Genomic DNA, 20,648 nt, shown 5'->3' on the forward strand with positions numbered 1-20,648 from the left:
CTCTGTTGGCCAGGGGATACATGAAGGTACCCAGTGGCCTGTAGAAGACGTCTGTGTCCAGGATGGGCACCCGGTGCCTTTCAGCTGCATGCAGCGTGTACTTAAAACATTTTGAACAGAAGGCTCAAGTAGCCACTTGATGGACTGTCACGTGCCCTTTAAGATCGTGTTTTCAGATATGTAGAAATGCTCACCGTATAACATCTATGACCTGGGTAAATACTCCTAATTTAATGTGAAGTGAGAAAAAAACAATATAAAACTGTAAAGGTTATCGTTGTGTTTTTACGTGCGCGCGCGCACACACACGCACGCACAGGGGCACAGGCCTAGGGAAGGTACTGGAAAAAAAAATGCTCGCCAATTGCTCAGAGTGATTGAGTGGTTGGTTCCTAGATCATTTTATTTTCCTCTTTACCTTTTTCTGTATTTTCCAAAATTTCTACAACGTTCTATCTTATTTTGTTACGACCAGAAAGTCACCGAAGCTAATAGAGAATTTATGGTTTCATGTAATGAAAAAAATTTTAAACATGGAAGCAGTGTCTTTCACTTACTCCTTCTCTAATCCTGGTAATATTGTTCATTGTTTAAAGACCGTGATTCAAAACTGAATGTTCTCCTGCTCTGCCTCTGAGATACCATGATGTCCAGGTCCAGTAGAGCAAGCCTGAGTTAGTGATTTTGAGTTTTGTCATCTGAAATAAAACGGATAACTCTGTAAAGACAGATCCACACTACTTTTTACTTTTATTTTTTTAGTTAGCAAGTTGGAGTGCATGTTGATGTGTGCACGTGCCTTGCTTTTTTTTTTTCTGAATTTCTGCCTTCCTTTGTTCCCAGACCTTCTCAGGGTAGTGGAGTGGGAGAATGAGAGACGAAGCACTTCGTCTGTGCACCTGGTACTAACCCACGCTAGATGCTTCCTGACCTTTGCTTCTTCCTTTGGCTGTTGTTGGACAGTCAGACTATTGTGGCCTGTTCGAAGGGTGGCCTGGCAGTCAGGAGCCTGCTTCTGGTTGACTTTGATTTGTATCAGAAAATTAGGATAATTTTGACAAGAACTGAAACCAATGACAAGTTGAAAAGGAAAAATTCAAAAGACACAAATACGCAAATTCAGTATTTTCTGATTCCTCCCAGGTAATCTGCCCCCAGTGGATCACCAAACGGAAGTGTCATTAATCCGTATTGTTTCGCTTTGACTCCAAGTATTCTTACATATTCTAAACACCTTAATCACTAGTATAATTTTTTTCCATCCATTTGAAGTGTAATATCAAGTTGTGTTTATATCTATAGAAGTAGAAGCATTTAGCCCATCCCAGATGTCAGAGAAGATCCTTCTAAGGCTGCTAAAGCACCCCAATGTCATCCAGGAACTGAAGTATGATGAGAAGAACAAGAAAGCCCCAGAATACTACCTCTACCAGCGAAACAAACCTGTAGACTACTTCGTTCTCATTTTGCAGGTCAGAAGAATTATTCACTAGTTGTTTGATCTCACTGAGTACCCACCCTTCCAGTCCCCAGGAGACTTTTCTGTACATGAATGGGTGTCGAGGTTTACATACTTAACTGCTTAACTTCCGGGGTAGCCTTATCCATGGGAGGCTTTCATCCCCCCCCCCCCCCCCCCCCCCCGCCCGCCGTTTTCCTAGCTGTGAAGTAATTTCAATCTAAAGTAATGCCCTTAGTTAACTTCCGTTTCCCATACTGAAGGGCACTTACCAATTGCTGAGGCGATGAGGCGTTCATTTGAAGAGTGGTGAATTCGGTGGTTTGTGTTTTTTGGAGAGTGTGGGGCCATATACATCTAAGTCCTGGTGTGGGGCATTTGAAATTTAAGTGTACTGAGTTCCTTGCGTCCTTTTTTTTTTTTTTTTTTATCATCTTTTCTTTTTTCCACCCCTCATCAGGACTTGGTCTTACACCACTTCCTAGAGGTAACTTACTGTCTCCCCTGAACAATATCAAAATAATCCATTTATTATTGTTTTTATTCCTGGTTACTAACCAGACTGTTCTACAGGGGAACTGATGTGAGAATCACAGCCTCTCATGGCAATGGAAACTTAATTCCTTCTCACTAATAACATAAGCCACTCTATGAGGCGAGAAGGTTCGTCCATTCTGAACCCTCCCTGAGGGGATTTAGTGTGTAGGTTGATAGGAGGCCCTTATTATATCACAGTTGCACCTAATAGAACTCTGACCTTGGCATGGAAGCCAAGATAAACAGTACAATGAAGAAAGTGCTGGTTTTATTGACGTCTTGTACCTCTTTATTGAAGAGTTACTTTTACAGGAAATCTGAGTTGATTTAGCACAAGAATCCTAGCCCCTGAGGCAGTCTCCTGTTTTTGGTTATTTCCTAGATGTGAATTGGAGGTAGCATTGTAAGAGTGTCATGAGTACTTGGTAGGTCCTGCAATTTACATGAGTCCAGCAAGGTCCCAATTATCTAAGGGACAATTAAAGAGGTTTTGGTTTTTTTTAATGCGAAAACAACTCTTATCAGATGTCTGGATGTCAAACTCTGCAAAGTGTTGTGTCCGTGTCTCAGGTTGGGTTGCTATCCCGATGTCTAGATGAAGCAATAAGGAACTGGAGAAAAATCCATGGATAAACTGGTTTCATACCACTTTCATACATTCTTTCTTAGAAACTTTGCAGGTTTTCTAATTCAGTACCTTGATTTTTCTAGTAACCTTAGTCTCATTCAACCCTGATTTGTGTTTTTCTCTGGAGACGTACATGCTTGACACGGAGGGGGCTGTAGGGAAGTTATTTACTGCAGCGAGGGAATAAAGCATTTGTGTTTCTCATAAAAGCTAGATGTGATTACTCCTCAAACCTAGAGAAACTTTGAATTACACTAACGATGGTTGTTTGAAGACTGACAGGGTGAATTTCAGGAGCAATGTTAGAACTTATGTGGCTTCCAGTTGTTGATTTTTATGTGGTTAGCATTTACAAAGTTGTGATTCAGGAGTGTTCTTTAGGTGTATAAGAAAGCCATTTCCTGGCTGAAGGATCTAGAAATAGATTTTATGGAGGAGGGACTTCATACTCATCGTTCCTTTATAAGTAAATCTTTAAAGATATTTTTGAGAAGGCATGTGTGTGTATGTACCTGTATCGAATACCTATGGCATGCTAAATATTAATGTGACAATTGTTTGAATTGTTGAACTGATGATGTCATGGGGGTTTAGAAATAGTGTATGTGCTGGATTAAGAGGATTTACAGAGGTGTTTAAACTATGGGGTTTAGTGAAAATCATGTTCTTGCAGGCTGGCCAATTACCTGAGGTACTCAGAGTATAACAAAAGGAAATACCATAATCCCTGTCAACCTAGTACAGCTGTCACCTTTTACAGAGTCCATTCCACTCTAAAATGTCACTAACCCAACCTTGCAAATTCGTGCCAGGTGGATGACCATGCTCTGCTGTGTTCAAGAGCATTAAATCAGAAGAAAGCTTCAGTATCTGCCTTCCATTCCTGGCCCCAGAGCCAATGAGCTTCCCTCTTCTGCAGACACTAGGAAAAAAAAACTCTTTGATTAAGTAATTGATGTTTGGAATGTAATAAGAAATAGAAACACATCCGTTTGAGTTTAAATTCTAATGAAGTAAAGTCTAATTTATTCAAAGTAAACCATTTAAGTAGGTTTAATTAAAAGAATGTAAGTTACCAGGCACATACCTCCCACTGCCTAAGTATAAAAAGGCTACAATGTCAAGTTTTCTCTAAAAAAAAGTAGATTTTTCAACTCAAATGTATTGGAGGGATCAGTAAGGACAGTGATAAAAGCATAATAAACAGTGAAATAAAAGCTTATTGACTCTACAGGTCTTAAATAACACAATACATACATAAAAGTAGAAATGGATAAGATCTTAATTCTGGTGGAAATTATTTTCTACCATGATAGAGTAAGCCTACCAAGAAAAAAATGTCTTAACTTGACTAATAAAATTAATGGGAATTTGGAGAAAATTAACTATAAAACCAGGGAAATAGACTTTTTAAAAACTTTCATGTGACTTCCATAAAATTGATCATTTGCTATGTCATGTGTAAGTTCTAAACTCAGAAAGGTAGAAATTTCTGGAACCACCTGTATAGGTCATAATGAAATAGATTTAAAAATACATAATTGAAGAGTAGTACTAAGCCATTTTTTAAGTAGCGATCAATTCTCTTCCAAAGGTGTATTATGTAAGACTCCGAACAGAGTGTAGAATGTGTCCTGATGTGTTTCAGTTTTGTGTCTGTATATACATGAACTCTGTCTGGAAGGTTACTCAAGAGTCTGGTAACAGGTGGTTGCCTCTAAAGAGGAGACTTGGAGGACTGGGAATAGGATGGAGGGGAGACTTCTCCCAATGAATTTGAATTTCTTTATCTTTTATTTTTTTTAACGTTTATTGATTTTTGAGAGAGAGAGAGCGTGAGTAGGGGAGGGGCCGAGAGAGAGGAAGACAGAGATTCCGAAGCAGGCTCCAGGCTTTGAGCTGTCAGCACAGAACCCGACGTGGGGCTCAAACTCATGAACCGTGAGATCATGGCCTAAACTGAAGTTGGGCACCCCTGAATTTGAATTTCTTACTATGTGCATGTACTACCTACTTAAATAATGGTTGAAAAGGGGTACCTGGGTGGCTCAGTTAGTTAGCTAAGTTACTAACTAAGTTAGCTAACTCAGTGCTCAGGTCATGATCCCGCAGTTAGTGAGTTTGAGCCCTGCATCAGGTTCTGTGCTGACAGTGCAGAGCCTACTTGGGATTGTCTCTCTCTCTCTCTCTGCCCCTCCCCAGCTCTCTCTCTCTCTCTCAAAATAAACACATATTCTAAATAAATAAAATAATTGTTGAAAATATTAGCAAACTGAAAACCTTAAGTAACAACTGAATTAGAAAATATATGGAAAATGATAAAATACATGTTATTTTGTGTCTTGAATGTTCTTTTTTTTTTAATTACATCTTTTTTTTTTTTAATGTTATTTTTGGGAGTGGGAGAGACAGAGCATGAGCAGGGGCAGAGAAAGAGAAACAGAATCCGAAGCAGGCTCCAGGCTCTGAGCCATCAGCACAGAGCCTGACACAGGGCTTGAACTCACGAACCGTGAGATCATGAACTGAGCCGAAGTCAGTTGCTTAACTCACTGAGCCACCCGGGCACCCCGTCTTGAATGTTATTCTTACATGTAGTAGGTCAGTTTTACAAAATACTATTCTTCTAAATATTTAAATAAGAAAAAAATCTGTCATTATCTAGAAAAAGGAAACAAACTGAAAAGAACAAATTAAGAAGGAAAGCAAATTCTAATGAGAAAGACTTACAGCCCATAAATGAAATCAACATTTGGTTCTTTTAAAAGATGAACAGGGACACCTGGGTGGCTCAGTTGGTTAAGCGTCTGACTTTGGCTCAGGTCATGATCTCATGGTTTGTGAGTTAAAGCCCTATGTCAGGCTCTGTGCTGACAGCTCAGAGCCTGGAACCTGCTTCAGATTCTGTGTCTCCCTCTCTCTCTGCCCCTCCCTCACTCACACTCTGTCTCTGTCTTTCTTAAAAATAAATGTTAAAAATTTAAAAAAAATAAAAGATGAACAAAATCTTTAATCTTATCCTACTGATGTAATTAATGTGATATAAGAGAAAACAACAAGATGAGAAGTTCTCTCCTCTCCTTGAAAAAACTAGATTCAAGGAAATCACATGGGAAAAAAAAAAAAAGGAAACTCTGAGAGCTCAATTTCTATACAATAAAGATGGGACAAGATGGTATGATCATCACATTTCCTAACTAGAAAGGTAGCAGTTAGAAACTGACAACATACCCAAAGAGTTACTCAGTGTGACTGACTAAATTAGGTTTATTTAGGAATTCAGCACTAGCTTAAGGGCAACAAAACCAAAATATGCCGTTAATTCAGAAAGTGGTAAAGAAACAAATCCTCAGGATCACGTCAATAGGTATCAGAAAGGCAACTGACTAACTTAAACATCCGTATTTTTTTTTTATTGGAGAAGACAAAAAACAAAAAAATCTTTGTAAAAATCCGTGATGAATATTCAGTGAACAGAAAAGAAAAAGTACCATAGAATCAATCATATCTTTAAACTGGCATCCTGCTTTTGGGAATACACCCATACAATCTGTCATATACATGCATCTAAAGAAATTGTTTTATAAAGCTATCTGTGCAAACATATTTACAGCAAATCTGTTCATTAGAAAGTAGCAGTACATATGTCTCAGCCAATTATATTGTGATATGATGAGACTACTATATAGTCATGAAAGAAGTGGAAAGCATATACAAAAATATGTCAAGAGTGTGTACACAATAATTGTACTATAAGCCATTTTTCTAATTCACAGACTTGGTGTTTTACAGTGAGGGATTTGTTGGTCCTTTGGGGAGTAAAATATCCAATCAAAAAAAAATTAGCGTTCTTCCACAGCCCATAACCACATTATGATTTTAGTAAATACAAAGAATACTAAGAAAACATAGCTCTTTTCTTTCCCAATTATAAAATCAATGAAAGGAACAGGTTGTTTTTTTTTTTTTTCCTGGTGTTAATTTTTCTGGTTGATTTCATGTCTCAGTTTTTTTTGTTGTTGTTGAACTCCCCATCAACTCTGGCTTTTTAGAGCCTCTGATATGGATTCAGAAGGGATTTTTCCCTGTAGAGTGAAATCCATTCTTTCGTGGAGGTGGCATCTTAGAGCTTATATAGCCCTCGACAGTACCTAATACCGTTTCACCTGTTACCAGAAGAGGAATTTAAACTTTCAATACCAAACCCTTCTCGAAGATTTTTGAGTTGCAGGGTGTGTGTATCCCAGTGAATGATAGATCCTCAATCTTGAGGCAAGTACAGATAGCACCCATTTTAAAGGAAAAAAAAAATTACTTGGATGCCCAGAGTTGACCCTGTTTTTTGAAAAAAAGTTTGAGAGAGAGAGAGAGAGACAGAATCCAAAGTAGTCTCCAGCCTCTGAGCTGTCAGCAGAGAGCCCAACTTGGGGGCTCCAACTCACGAACCGTGAGATCATGACTTGAGCCAATATCAAGAGTCAGATGCTTGCTTAACCGACTGAGGCACCCGGGTGCCCCGAGTTGACCCTGTTTTTAACAAATTATACTTACATATGCATAAGTACAAAACTAGGTATAAGCTCCTTTTGGGCTCTTTGAGTTCGGACGTGTATAAACCAAAAACAAAGTTGTAATTAACATTCTAAACGTGTCTGTAACATTGTCTGGCTGATAGGAAAGTGCCACTGGCCCCAGTACTGAGGCAGGGGCTCTGGGGCAGGCTCTTGTGCATTTAGCACGCTTGGGTCTCCGTGCGCCAGCGATGACTGACCCTTCAGCCCTTTGTTCCATTCCTTTGAATGTTTGTGCAGTATGCTGTGCTCTTATTGGCCTCCACTGGGTGTGACTGGATTATTTATGTTTGGTCCCCCTCTGTCCCTTTCTCTCTAGTTCAGTGCTCCTTACACTTTCATGTGCAGAGGGCTCACTTTGGGGATTCGGTGTAGCTAGGGTGGAGTCTGAAATGCTATGTATTTCTAGCAAGCTCCCAGTTGATTGAGTAGCAAGGCTTAGCTGTCAGGATTCGCGCTGTGAGGACACCCTCTTCATAACGCAACTGTGAATAATACGGGCACTGACATCCGGTGGTGGCATTTGGTTAGGAGATGGTCAACCAGATGGTCCAAAATACGTGTAAATTAATTTTTCACCATCAAGTAACTTTTTTTTTTTTAAATGTTGATTAAACATTCATGAAGAGAACTTTCTGTCTTAAGACTACATCTCTGGATTCCAGATGGAAAAGTAATTGCTAGGGCACGTTTGAGTGCCAGAACAGACCTCTCTCTTTGGGTTTGCTTCCCCTCTTACTGGGCGGTGCTGGTGAATTCAAACTGGTGTTCACGCCCCTGGGATTCAGTTACCTCCTTTCAGATATCAAGCTCCGCTGAATAATTTGTGATGGTGATTTAAGGGGGAAAAAAAAAAAAAGACTCAATGCAAAGGTGAGCGGGAGATTGAGAAGATGCTCAGCATATGGTGTCTGAGGAAGTCTCTGATCTCCCTGAGTCCATGGCATCCGCTGACCAGTTGATCTTGCTTGTGCCAACTAGGTTAGCACAGGCTTCCACCTTGTGGCCAGGTGTGGCACAGACTGCTTTGTCAGTGTGGCTTCTGGACGCTAAAGGCTTTGAGGAGAGTTACCTAATGACCTTCTTCCAAAGAAAGGTGGGATTCTGTGATGGTACCTTTACTTGGGAAACCAGCTTTGTTTGAGACGGTGAGGCCTTTCCTTCCTATCTGTTGATAAATGTTGATTCATTTTTGAGAGAGAGAGGGGAGGGAGAGAGAATGAGAGAATGAGTGGGGGGCGGGGCAGAGAGAGAGACAGAGGGGGACAGAGGATCTAAAGCAGGCTCCACGCTGACAATGACGAGCCTGATGCAGGGTTCAAACTCATGAATGGTGAGATCATGACCTGAGCCAAAGTTGGACGCTCAACTGACTGAGGAGGCGCCCCCCTCCTCTCGTCAGTTTAAATATGAAGCCTAGCTCCCTTTGGGAGCCTTTTCATGTCCTGTGCTGATTTTTTTTATGTGTGTGTGATAGAGTAAATTTGTGGATGTTTCAAAAGTAAAATTGAGGGGTGCCTGGGTGGCTCAGTCGGTTAACCGTCTGACTTCAGCTCAGGTCATGATCTCCAGGTTCATAGGTTCGAGCTCCGGGTCGTGCTCCACGCTGACGGCTCAGAGCCTGGAGCCTGCTTCAGATTCTGTGTCCGCCTCTCTGTCTTCCCCTCCCCTGCTTGCACTCTATCTCTCAATAATAAACATCAAAAAGAACTTCAAAAAAGTATAACTGATATGTAGCCCCTTCCTTACGTGGAAAAGCTGTTATCTAAGGACACCTGACTGGTTGTGAGGCAGGCAAGCCATTTCTTCATGCGAGTGGCCCCAGTTTGTATATGGTAGGTTTATTTGGAAATGGTCACTTCTGGGAGCCATCGACACACATACATGAGTGACGACTGTTTACTGGATGTTTCTAAAACTTGCCTCCCAGAAAAGCTGCACTTCTGTAGTGAGGAATACAGGGATGGGCAGTTATTAAAACTTGGAATTGTAGAATCATACGAAGTTTGACTCAAAAGAACCCCAGGGATCCTTTATTGCAATTTTACAAATGATGTAAGATTAGCTTTGCGCAGTGGTTCCTTAAGGCTGATGCTTGACAAAGGTTTCATCGGTTTGAGACAAAAATGAGAAAAATAAAGACCGCTGCAGCAAGTTACATGTAAAATTACATGTATTCAGTTTAAAGACCTGTTAGTCTACGATGGTATGTTATCTATATTTGGGGGATAAAATGGCTGGTCCTGAGTGCAATGATGGTTCGAGTAGATGGCTGTGTTGTGTAAAATCTCTGTAGGAAATAAAAATTTGTCAACCCTCCCTCCGAGGCTGGAGGAATATTTTACTGGTTGTGGGAATCGAGACACCAGGAACCACTGACCAGGTGTCACCGCCTGCAGCCTGGTCGGTGTCGGCTGGGTGGGCTGTGGAAGACGACGACCCATCCTCCCTCACCTGTAGGACGGTCCTCAAGGACAGAGGAGGAGGTGAACGTGATCCAGAGCTTTGAGTCTTGGGTGCGGCTGCCCTTGTTTAATTCGTGGGCTCAACAGCCACCGCGGCTATGGGGGAGTTTCCTGAGAGGCCACGGTACATAGAGGCTCTGGAGCTGGGGCCGCTGTTCACACAGCCTTGCAGCAATGATTCCCAAACTTGCTGCATGCTAGAATCCCCTGGAGAGCTTTATTAAAATCCTGATGCCCAGGTTGCACCCATACGAGTTAAATCAGAATGCCTGGGAGTGGGAGCCAGACATCAGGTTTGTTTTTTCAAATCCCCAGGTATTTCCAGGGCACAGCAAGGGCTGGGAGTCACTGCCTTTGAGTTGCCTTGGCAGAGGTTCCACCAGCGTGGCTCCTTTCCTAGAGGCAGACCCGGTATTGTTATTTGCGGTCTTTGGGGGACCGGCTGTCACCCTGCTGGTTCTGACAGTAATTATAAGGAATTGTAAGTGGACACCCATTTGCAGGGACCCAGAATACAGAGGGCCTTGTAACTTGTAAGACAAACGATCCAGATCAGCTGGAGACCCGTAAAGATGGAAGTCATGAGGAGGCTCTGTTGGATTTCATTCTTCCTCTGGATTTTCTGCATAGAAATTTGGCTTATGTGGGGCGCCTGGGTGGCTCAGTCAGTTGGGCTTCTGACTTGGGCTCGGGTCATGATCTGGCGTTTCTGAGTTCGAGCCCTGCATCCAGCTCTGTGCTGACCGCTCAGAGCCTGCTTCGGATCGGATTGTTTCTCCCACGCTCTCTGCCCCTCCCCTGCTCACGCTGTCTCAAAAATGACTAAATGTTAAAAAAGATTTTTTTAGCTAAAAAAAAAAATTAAAAAAAAAGAAATTTGGCTTACAAGATGGTCGTGAAACCACTGTTAAGCTTCCAACTAGAGAGACAGATGTTTTCAAATAGCACATACATACATATTAACTGATAGAAGCTTGAGCATTAGCCCAGGAAGAAAGGGATAAGTAATTAAGAAGATCCATACGATCAGGCACTCCCAGTAAAACTGGGTCCCTGCCTCTGAAATCCCTCACTCTCCCCGCACCTGTTCCTTCAAGATGCCAGCTCAGTTATCACCTCTTCTCTCTCTTTCCCTCTCTACCTCCCTCCCTACCTCCCTCCCTCTCCCCCCTCCCTAATCTCCCTCTCCAGTCCTGACCTTTCTCCTAACTTTTGTTCTTCCTCTTCAGCCTTTTTTGATGGACTCTTCCCCCGAGACCTCCTTCTGGAAGGGAGGGTGTCCTCTCCTCCCTGCCCCCAGCACAGATGCAACCCCTTCCCCACTTTCCTATCTGCGCTCACGGGCTCACGGCGCCCCTTCTTCTGGTCACTCACTCAGAGCAAACTTCTGTCAAGATTGGTGACTCCCCCTCCCTCCTTTACGCTTCTTTCTCCCTCTGCTTTCTCCAAACTGTGTCGATCCCTTAACTGTAGCTCCTCTCCTAGCAATCTTTTTCTGGTCCTGTGGTTCCCAGCCCGGCGTGAGCCTTGACTTTGTCTCCCTGAAGCCGAGCCCCAGAGCCCCTGTGCGCAAGAACCTGGCCTCATTAGTCTAGCCCTTCGTCGTCCAAGGCGCTCTGCGGTGTAACCCGCTCTCCAGGCTGCTTTTCTGCCCCATCTCCCCGCTCTTCCCTGTGCAAACTCAGTGAGCCTGGCGGGCTTCTGTCTCCCACCTCTGACCTGCCCTCTCTTCTCTCGGCTCAAATCCTCCTTAGATTTTCCTTCCTGTACAAAATTTGCCTTGTATAAGAGCAGGGAGTAATTTTTTCTCTCCGAATTCCTTATGTTCTTACTGTCTTGTTCCTCGTGGAGAATTTTTGTTGACTGCCTTGTCCCATCGATTTTCACATGCTCCCCTCTGTCTCCTGCACTGGAAATGCGTGGGTGGCAAGGCCTGTCTTCTCGCAGGACCCCAGGGCACCTGTTTGTTTGCAGGTTGATTGTATATTATGGGTGGAGTCTTCAGTTCCTCTCTTATGGCAGAGAGTTGGTTGGGGGCGGATAAAACTACTATTTTGAGTGAAGAACTCAAAATCTAAAGGAGGGACAATAAATAGTTTTCTGAAGAACTGATTTAAGGAAAGTCTTTCGTAATTGGGAATGTAGTACATGATAATAGGGGTGATCAAAATCATAGTTTGTGTTAGTGGATAGCATAGTGTAGCCTATTGGTCAAGAGCTTGTTCTTTGGTTATTGAATCCTTCTGTGCCTCTCTCTCCTGATTTGTAAGGGGGGGGGGGCGGTAATTGTGTCTGCTTCATGGAGTTACAAGCCTTAAGTGAGTTAATAAAGCGCTGACTTGTTAGCCCAGCTGCCCCTTCAATAAATCGTACCATAATTTTTATTTACCTGTCATAGAGGACGTACCGTAAAGGTAGCCTCTCACTGGAGAGGTGGTTATAGGCACCATGAACAAGAGCCACTGTGACCTTTGTATGGAAACCCACAAGTGCCACTCCCTCAGTGGGGTATTGCAGTCGCCCAGAAAACGCATATTAAACGCCTACAGTGAGGGGGGTCATGGTGGAGCCTAAAGCTACCAGGATGAATCGGGCAGCCTCAGTCGGTCCCAGAGGAACTGATGAGGGAAGTTGTGGACTAAGAAGCTAGAGGAAGAGAAGGCAAAGGAGAACTTCAGGGAGAGGTTTTGTCCTGGTGGAAGGAGACTGGCCTCAGGAACTTTTCCAAGACTGTGAGGAGGGAGTTCCGAGGTGTCGCAGGGCCCATGGGGAGTCTGGATGACAAGGGGTTGGCCTGCACATGTGGGATGCTGGGCTGGCAAGACCAGAGTGAGTTCTGCCCCTAGAACTCTTCTGGGGTAGTCCTCTCTCTTCCACGGCCACGGACCGTGTTCGTTAACCCTTGACCCTGATGCTGCCCCAGCTCACGCTCCTGCAAGACTGCGTCTTCCCAGCGTTGGTTCCACAAATGGGGCGAGAGCACCGTCTTCTTATTACTGGGCAGGTTCCTGGGGCATCCAGGCACAAAAATAAGGATGCTGGGGAAATACCAAGGGGACTCACAGAAATTAAACATCACACTTTTACTGTCTTCTCTGCATCTCCAGCCAAATCCAGTCTTTGTATTTGAGATGAATTAACCCTCTCTGCTGAGTTGGGAAAGATCATCTGAGGCTCTACTTCCCCGGGGTTGGTTGGGAAAGGAATTTAGATGGAAGGACAAATCTTGCTGAGAGTCTGCAGATAGAGTCAGGGAACTGGACTGAAAACACTCCCCTTTTCTTCTCACAGGGGAAGGTGGAAGTAGAAGCTGGGAAAGAAGGTATGAAATTCGAAGCCAGTGCTTTCTCCTACTATGGTGTGATGGCCCTCACAGCCTCTCCAGGTGAGTTTTCCTGCCCGGCCTCTTGCGGCAGGGCTGTGTTTTAGGGACAGAATGCCCTTCTACTCTCACCTTCCTATACCTGCCAGCCAGCCCTGTTTATCTACTTTTTTGCCCTTTTTATTGAAGTATAGCGTGTAAGCCCAAAAACACCCTCGTAAATCCTAAGTCTATGCCCCCGTGAATCTTCACCCACTGACCACTCCTGTGTCGACAGGAGGTGGGCAGGCCCCGCCCCCGCCCCCACACTCCCTCTTAGTCACCGTTGCCCAGGCCACTGCCTTGACTTCTAAGCATAGCCTAGTTTTGCCCGCTTTTGGACTTTGCGTAAGCGGACTTAGGCAGTAGGTGTCGTATTGAGCCTGGCTTCTCTCACCCGGTGTCGTCCGTGTCACATTCGTCATCGTTGCTGCGTGTGCTCCTACTTATTCTCATGGTGCTGCACCGCGTCAATATACAACAGCGTATCTATTTCATGGCTGCTGGGCGCAGGGGTAGTGTCCTATTGGAGGCCACCGTGGATTGTGTGGCTGTGGGTACCGCTGTGCACGTCTTCTGGTGGGTGTGTGTGGAGGGGCGGAACTGCGGGCTCATGGCCATGGCCTCAGCTTGAGTAGCTCCTGCCTTGCAGTTTTTCACGGTGGCTGCAGCGGTTCAAGCTCCCGCCTGGACTGACGAGGGTCCCGGCTGCCCCGCATCCGTCGCTAGATATTAAAACATTAACTATGCTGGAGGTTTTTGAATTGGCATTTTCCCGAGGAGGAATGAGGTTAATGTGTATGTATTGCCTACAGCCAGCTCTTATCTAGACAGCTGGTCAGTTGAGTCAGCCAGCTAATGGGTGTGCCATGGGGTGTCGACTAAGTGCTCTGAGCACAAGAGGCCAGCAAGCCGTGTCCGTGCTGGTAAGAACATGGACCACAGATCCCTCTGGGTCAGGACTTGATGGGTCCCTGTGCACCGCTTGCTTTTTTGCAAGCATGCGCATGCTTGCTGCCTGACCCCAGCCGCAACCAGACAGGTAAACGGAGGTGCTGGGGTGCCATCTTGTGGCCAGAATACCAAATGACATGCTATGCTAGGAGACAGAAACCTCAAATTTAAAACTAGCCCATCCTAAAACAACCTGGGTCACTTCTGAAAACCAGTCTCAGAAGGTAGGGGGTATACCTCCAGACAGACCTATGTGGGTGACATTAGTCTTCATCTGCTGCGCCACACAGCGTCCCGGCAAAGATGTCTTTACAGTGGGGAAGCCAGTGAAATGTTAAGAATTCTCTCAAACCTCTCAGCCTCCCCTGCCCCAGATGCATCTTCTCACTGCCCTGCCATGGGGTTTCCAGCCACATCAGCCAGTCTCCCCGTTGTCAACTGTTGGCTAACACCAGTGTGAATGTAGGCCTGTCTGATCCCACTTAATTGTGTCTGCTGTAAACTTGAAGGTGATCTTCTGTTCTCACTGCTAGTGAGGAGGCAGGGAGATTCCAAAGTGGGCCGGGAAGACCTTGGTCACAGCTGCAGTTTGATATTATATGGTTGCCTGCCCTTGAGGACAGCCCTGGCTTCCTCCTCCTTAAAAGGACTTACTAAGGTTACCTCGTGTGATTGTTAGAAGAATAGAACGTGATGATACTTATCCACACGAGTGCTTTGTAAGCTTGAAAGCACAGAGGGAATGTCGGGTATGACAGGTGTCAAGCTTGTGACTGTTTGGCCACCAACCTTAGATTAGTCCCAGGTGAGCAGAGTCAGAGTTGTTTAGAAGGTTGTTTTGAAAAGAAAGTTAGAAGAGTTAAGTGCACAATCTTACTGATGACTGGTTCTTGAAACCTAAATATTAGCCCAATTTATACTGAACTGTGGATCCACGTAAGGGCAGATCCCATTCAGAAAAGGAATTGAAGAGTAGACCTCCCTGAAAGAAAGCCTGGGGGACTGTAACAAGCTTGCCTTTTCTGGAAATGCCAGGAAGGAAGGGGATCTCATTAATAACATCCTATTACAAAGCCCAGTATTTGACTTGACAAGTAGGATTTGGGATTTTGTGCATTTCATTGAGAGATACAATTAGTACAGTAATCTCAAGATAATAATTCTACTTATTAGTGTTGATTGCCTAGAAAAATCCTGCCGTCATTAGTTATCACAGCCTGTCCCTTTGCATGTCAATTATACTTTAATTTAAAAACAAAAACAGAAACAAAAAATCCTGCCCAGAAAATAGGACTCCTGCCAGGTAGGGCATTGCTGATTGGACTTTTCAATCAGATGGACCTGTAGCTCTCTGAGTAAGCAGTGCTGAGGATGCCCTTGGTCCGCCATTCCCAGCAGACCTGTGTATAACAGCCTTTATTTACTTTCCTCTAATGCTTTGAAACTTCAGAGTATGCCGAGCCAATGCAAAATATCATATCAAAATTACAACCAGGCTAATTAAGGATGTCCATGAATTGAATAACTAATTGCTTGCCGCAGACAGGGACGCTGTTGGCTGTGCTGGTGCAGGTGGCTTGGGTCCTGCTCTTGGGGCCGTTGATTAATTGAGCCCCCCTTTTGTGTGGCTAGTTGTGATTTAAACCCTTAAGAGCATGTTTTGAGCTATAAACCCCAATAGGGTATTAATGGCTTAAGAGATTTCTGGGTTAGTAAAGAAGCATTTGAATAGGATTTCTTCTGATTTCTGCCTCCCCATTCCTCTTCCTGGAAAGCAATGTGTGCTCTTTTTTTTTTTTTTTTTTTTTTATTTACATAATAACTTACAGGCTTTTGCACTTCTGGAATGGAACGCTGATGTTAGTAGAGCGGGTGTCTGCTCCTGTCCCCTGAGTGCAGAGATCGCCTTTCTTGCCTTTTGATATGGTCTCACCCTGTTTTTCTCCATTTTTCAGTTCCTTTGTCCCTGTCTCGTACCTTTGTTGTCAGCAGAACAGAGTTGTTAGCAGCAGGTTCTCCAGGTAACTCTGCATGTTTCCTTTTCATAATTCTTCCGGTTGCCTCCCTTGACCCCACAAAAGCCTAGATCTGCTCCCTTTATTTGGTCCAGGCCGTTGGCAGTTTTTCTTTGAGGTTGCAAACTCCATGCTTATAGACGCAGTAGTGAGCTTTCCAGGGAAGTATAAGCCCACAGCCGTTGTGCGAAGGCTTCGGGAGACTGGCGGGGAATCCGCGAGCGTGAGCAGCGCTGGCCCCACAGAAAGTGAGAGTGACTCTGACCTGGATCCGGATCCTCACTGCTCCCTGCCTGGCCCACCCACACTGCCGACCTTGGGTTTTCAGGGCGGTACAGGGGGGCTGCTTGGGGTGGTTTGACCTCAGCAAAGGCACTTGCAGAGGCCCCGAGGACCTCAGAACCTGAGGATGCTTCTACCAAAAGCACATTGAGCCCAAAGTCTCAAGGACTATGAATTTTCCTCAGTGGACAAGCGCCCTGTGTGCAGAGGCCCTGGCGTTCTTGGTTCTGTTCCTTTGGTCCTTTCTCTGCCATCCCTGTGAACGGGGCACGTGCATTACCCCCCCTTCCCCCATCAGGCAGGTGGCCCTGCTTGTCCTGTCTCCTTCTCTCTCTTTTGAAATTAGTACTGTGCACATTCCCCACCAGCTGCTGGTTCCTGCCCTGCAGGAGAGTTTGGTCGTGCCTGGCTAACACGTCCAGCGGCTAAAAAGAAAGGCAAAGGTTTAATCTTTCTTTAATTAAAATTGCTGAGCTTTTGGTAGTACAATTTTTCTCTTTATTTTGTTCCCCACAGCTTATATTTTAAAATCTGATGAAATTTGCAATCCATAATCCAGTTTGAGCAAAACGGTCAAATGCTGATATTTAGTAAAGGAGGCAATACTTGTCCTAGAAAGAAGCTAATGTTCCTTCAAGTCTTTGCTCTGAAAGAATTGGGGGTAGATCTTATTTATAGGACTGTTTGAATCAAATGAGCTGGAAGATTATACATACGTACACATACATATGTACGCACATAAATGGGTATTTGTGTATATGTATATATGTTTGTGTTTTTTCTCCCCATTTTATTCGCTGGCATGTGCTACCTCTTTAAAATGTCACAGATGCTGAACTAGAGTGACTTTTGGATGAAGTTCATGAAATATCATTTGTATTTTACTTTTCCTGTAGAACTTAGAGATTTCTTAGCTGTGTCCACTCTATCTGATCTAGTAATAAAAAAATCCATTTGTGGGCCCAAGCCTTCAGGATGCTGGCATTACAATAATAGACCTAAACCAGTGATTTCTAGCCTATTCCAAAAGGTGCTTTGTGGTTCCCAGGGAGGAGGCTGGGACTGTTAACTTTATAGTATCTTTCTAGCTGACTTCTAAAAAGAATTCCTAGGCAAGATGAAGAAAAAGAAAAAAATCCGAGAAGGCATAGAGGAATTAAGATTGAAAGGTTTTTTATCATAATTATTGTGATAATTTAGTACATAAATTTGGCAACAAAACATGACCTGAACTGGGGAGTGGCCACTTAAAGTCTTTATTCTCTTTGGTGTGAATATTCATCTCTCTCACTGCGTGTTTTTTTTTTTTAAATATATGAAATTTATTGTCAAATTGGGATTCCATACAACACCCAGTGCTCATCCCAAAAGATGCCCTCTTCAATACCCATCACCCACCCTCCCCTCCCTCCCACCCCCCATCAGCCCTCAGTTTGTTCTCGGTTTTTAAGAGTCTCTTACACTTTGGCTCTCTCCCACTCTAACCTCTCTTCCCCCCCCCCCCCTTCCCCTCCCCCATGGGTTCCTGTTAAGTTTCTCAGGATCCACATAAGAGTGAAACCATATGGTATCTGTCTTTCTCTGTATGGCTTATTTCACTTAGCATCACACTCTCCAGTTCCATCCACGTTGCTACAAAAGGCCATATTTCATTCTTTCTCATTGCCACGTAGTACTCCATTGTGTATATAAACCACAGTTTCTTTACCCATTCATCAGTTGATGGACATTTAGGCTCTTTCCATAATTTCTCTCACTGCATGTTGATGAAAGGCCAATCACACTCTGTCCTTGCCAAGCTACTGGAGAAGGGGTCCCACTGCTTCTCCAGACTGTGGCCAGGACGCCAGGCAGTGGGTTGCTGCAAAGGAGGGGGTTCATCTCACAAAAACAGAGGGTTGAGAGGAAACTGACTAGAAATATAGAAACCTTGGAGAAGCCAGAGTTTGCCTGTAATCCTCCTCAGGAGAAAAGGAGACTCAGAAGTACTGCGCAGGGCCCTTGACATCTACCTACCGACACAGTCTGATCAATAAGCAAAGCGCCCCTTAAATGTTTTGGTTTTTGGACCTTTAAACTGTAACACACAAAAGCTAGCACTATCTATAGCAATGGTGATGTGGGGCTAAAGCCTAAGGATTCAGTGGGATCCTTTGTTTCAAAGAACGGTTGGATCTTTCAGCCTGGGTGATGCCCTCACTAATACAGGAAGGCTTGGCCATCAGGGTAGGTACGTAGTGGAGAGGTCTGGGAAGCAAACAGAAAATATAACAATGTTAACTAGGCTTATGGATCGGTGGTTAGGTGTCAGATGCTGTGCTAAGCATGTTACATATTATCTCATTTTTTAAAAAGCTTTTTATTTATTTTTGAGATGGAGAGAGTGGGGAAGGGAGGAGGCGTAGAGAGGGAAGGAGACAGAGGATCCGGAGCGGGCTCTGTGCTGGCAGCAGAGAGCCCGATGCAGGGCTTGAACTCCTGATCAAGGAGCTGAAGTCAGACACTTAACTGACTAAGCCACCCAGGCGCCCCTATTATTTCATTCTGAATCCCCATCAGACTTTAGGAAGTGGAGACTATTATTACCTGCCTTTTACATATAGGTAGGGAATCTGAGGCTTAGCAAAGTTGGGTCATCCCTTCTGCTAAATAGAAAACATCTGATAAATTATTAATTTGCCTTGTTCTCTTAGAAGATAAGTGGAACCAACCAGATGAGTGGCCACTCTGAGTTTAGTTTTGACTGACGATGGAAAATCGTTCTGCCAAGAAAATTGTAGGGAAAGTCATGCTGTGAAAATTTGGGGAGAAAGTGAACTTGCCATTTGAGGTTCATCGAGTACTTACCGTGTTTTGTTGTGGTTGTCCAATTAAAAAAAAAATTTCTTTAATGCTTATTTATTTTTGAGAGACAGCATGAGCAGAGGAGGGGTAGAGAGAGAGGGAGACACAGAATCTGAAGCAGACCAGACACCGAGCTGTCAGCACAGAGCCCTACGCGGGGCTTGAACTCAGACTGTGAGATCATGATCTGAGCCGAAGTCAGATGCTCAACCAACTGAGCCACCCAGGCGCCCCTGTGGTTGTTCTATTTTAAGAGGGATGTTTACTGAGTGGAATCTCAGATGGTGGTCAGGATGGGGTTGAGGGGTCATAAAACACATCAAAGTATTTAGCCTGGACAGGAAGAGGCTTAAGGGGAACATAACTATGTTCAGGCTTTTAAGGCTCATTCAAGTAGTGGAGGGATAATGGGGAATCTCTACAGCACGGAGGGAGAGACTGCCGCTTGAGTCTGAGGAGGTGGACATTATGCAGGTCAGGACCTGTCCGCTGTGAACACCCACTTAATATTTGTGGACTAGACTTGATTAGAACAGCAAAAACGGAGGAAGCTTTGACAAGGCGGGAGGTGGGTTTTATTTTTAATGAAATTTACGTTAGAAGCTACGGTCAACTTGCCTTTACGAACAGCAACACTTAGACTCACTGAATTTCCTTTCACTTTGTTTTAATGAATGAGTAATGTGCATGTCATTGAAGAATCCCACAGCACCTACGCTGCCTTAAATCTTTTAAGGGTTTGGTGTCTTCTGGTATTCCTGAAACCCTGAGACATCCTTGGACTGCCTGGTGGGAATTTTATTGAGGTCAGAGACCAGGATAACAGGTTTGGTGGAGGGGTAGGAGCAGACGGAACTGTCCTGATCCCTTGCGAGCACATACTGATTTTACAAACGTTCTCAAGAGTCCTTTGCTTTTGCTTCTGGCACGGTCTGTGTTTTACATCCGGGAGCTTCTGTGCCTTGGGCCTCATCGGCACACAGCCTGCGCGGTTCAGGGTCACTCCTGACACAGGTGTGTAGCCACAGGGTCTTCGAGGTCAGACCCTCGGGAAGGACTGTGTGTGTGTGTGTGTGTGTGTGTGTGTGTGTGTGTGTGTGTGTGCGCGCGGCGCACGGGCCTGAGCGGCTGACCCGCGCGATCCCCTTGTTGCCGGGAGGCCAGGAGCGTGTTGTAGGAGGGCCCTACATGCTGAGCGGTATGGCTCAGGTGTCTGGGAGAAGTTCATTGAGCTGGTCTGTTAGTTGCTACTTTTTTTATTTGGAAAATAAAGAGCTGACTTTATTGCTTATATCTACCTCGCTTAAAAGGTTATGGTTTCTTTCCCCTCCTTTTCCAGGTGAAAACAAGTCGCCGCCTCGCCCATGTGGCTTGAATCACTCAGACTCTCTCAGCCGAAGTGACCGGATTGATGCGATAACGCCGACACTGGGGAGCAGCAATAATCAGCTCAATTCTTCGTTCCTTCAAGTCTACATCCCCGACTACTCCGTGCGAGCCCTTTCTGACCTTCAGTTTGTTAAGGTAAGAGA

At 44.4% G+C, this 20,648-nt stretch overlaps 1 protein-coding gene across 4 annotated transcripts in view; it reads left to right on the forward strand.

Annotated features, from left to right (window-relative positions):
* Positions 1 to 20,648, forward strand: part of CNNM2 (cyclin and CBS domain divalent metal cation transport mediator 2) — a 147,804-nt gene that overhangs the window by 119,976 nt on the left and 7,180 nt on the right. For 2 of the 4 annotated variants that reach the window (XR_008424911.1, XM_053909889.1), the window contains exons 4-7: positions 1,303 to 1,472; positions 12,952 to 13,045; positions 15,931 to 15,996; positions 20,456 to 20,640. Coding sequence is in view for 2 of the 4 variants with exons in the window: in XM_053909889.1 (XP_053765864.1) it covers positions 1,303 to 1,472; positions 12,952 to 13,045; positions 15,931 to 15,996; positions 20,456 to 20,640 (515 nt within the window). In the remaining 2 variants the exon portion in view is untranslated. Of the gene's footprint in view, positions 1 to 1,302; positions 1,473 to 12,951; positions 13,046 to 15,930; positions 15,997 to 20,455; positions 20,641 to 20,648 lie in introns of those variants that run through there. The other 2 variants (XM_053909890.1, XR_002082620.2) reach the window with 2 other exon arrangements.

This window comes from Panthera pardus, unplaced genomic scaffold, assembly GCF_024362965.1.
Source record: "Panthera pardus isolate Hobbes unplaced genomic scaffold, ASM2436296v1 HiC_scaffold_22, whole genome shotgun sequence".
NCBI lineage: Eukaryota > Metazoa > Chordata > Mammalia > Carnivora > Felidae > Panthera > Panthera pardus.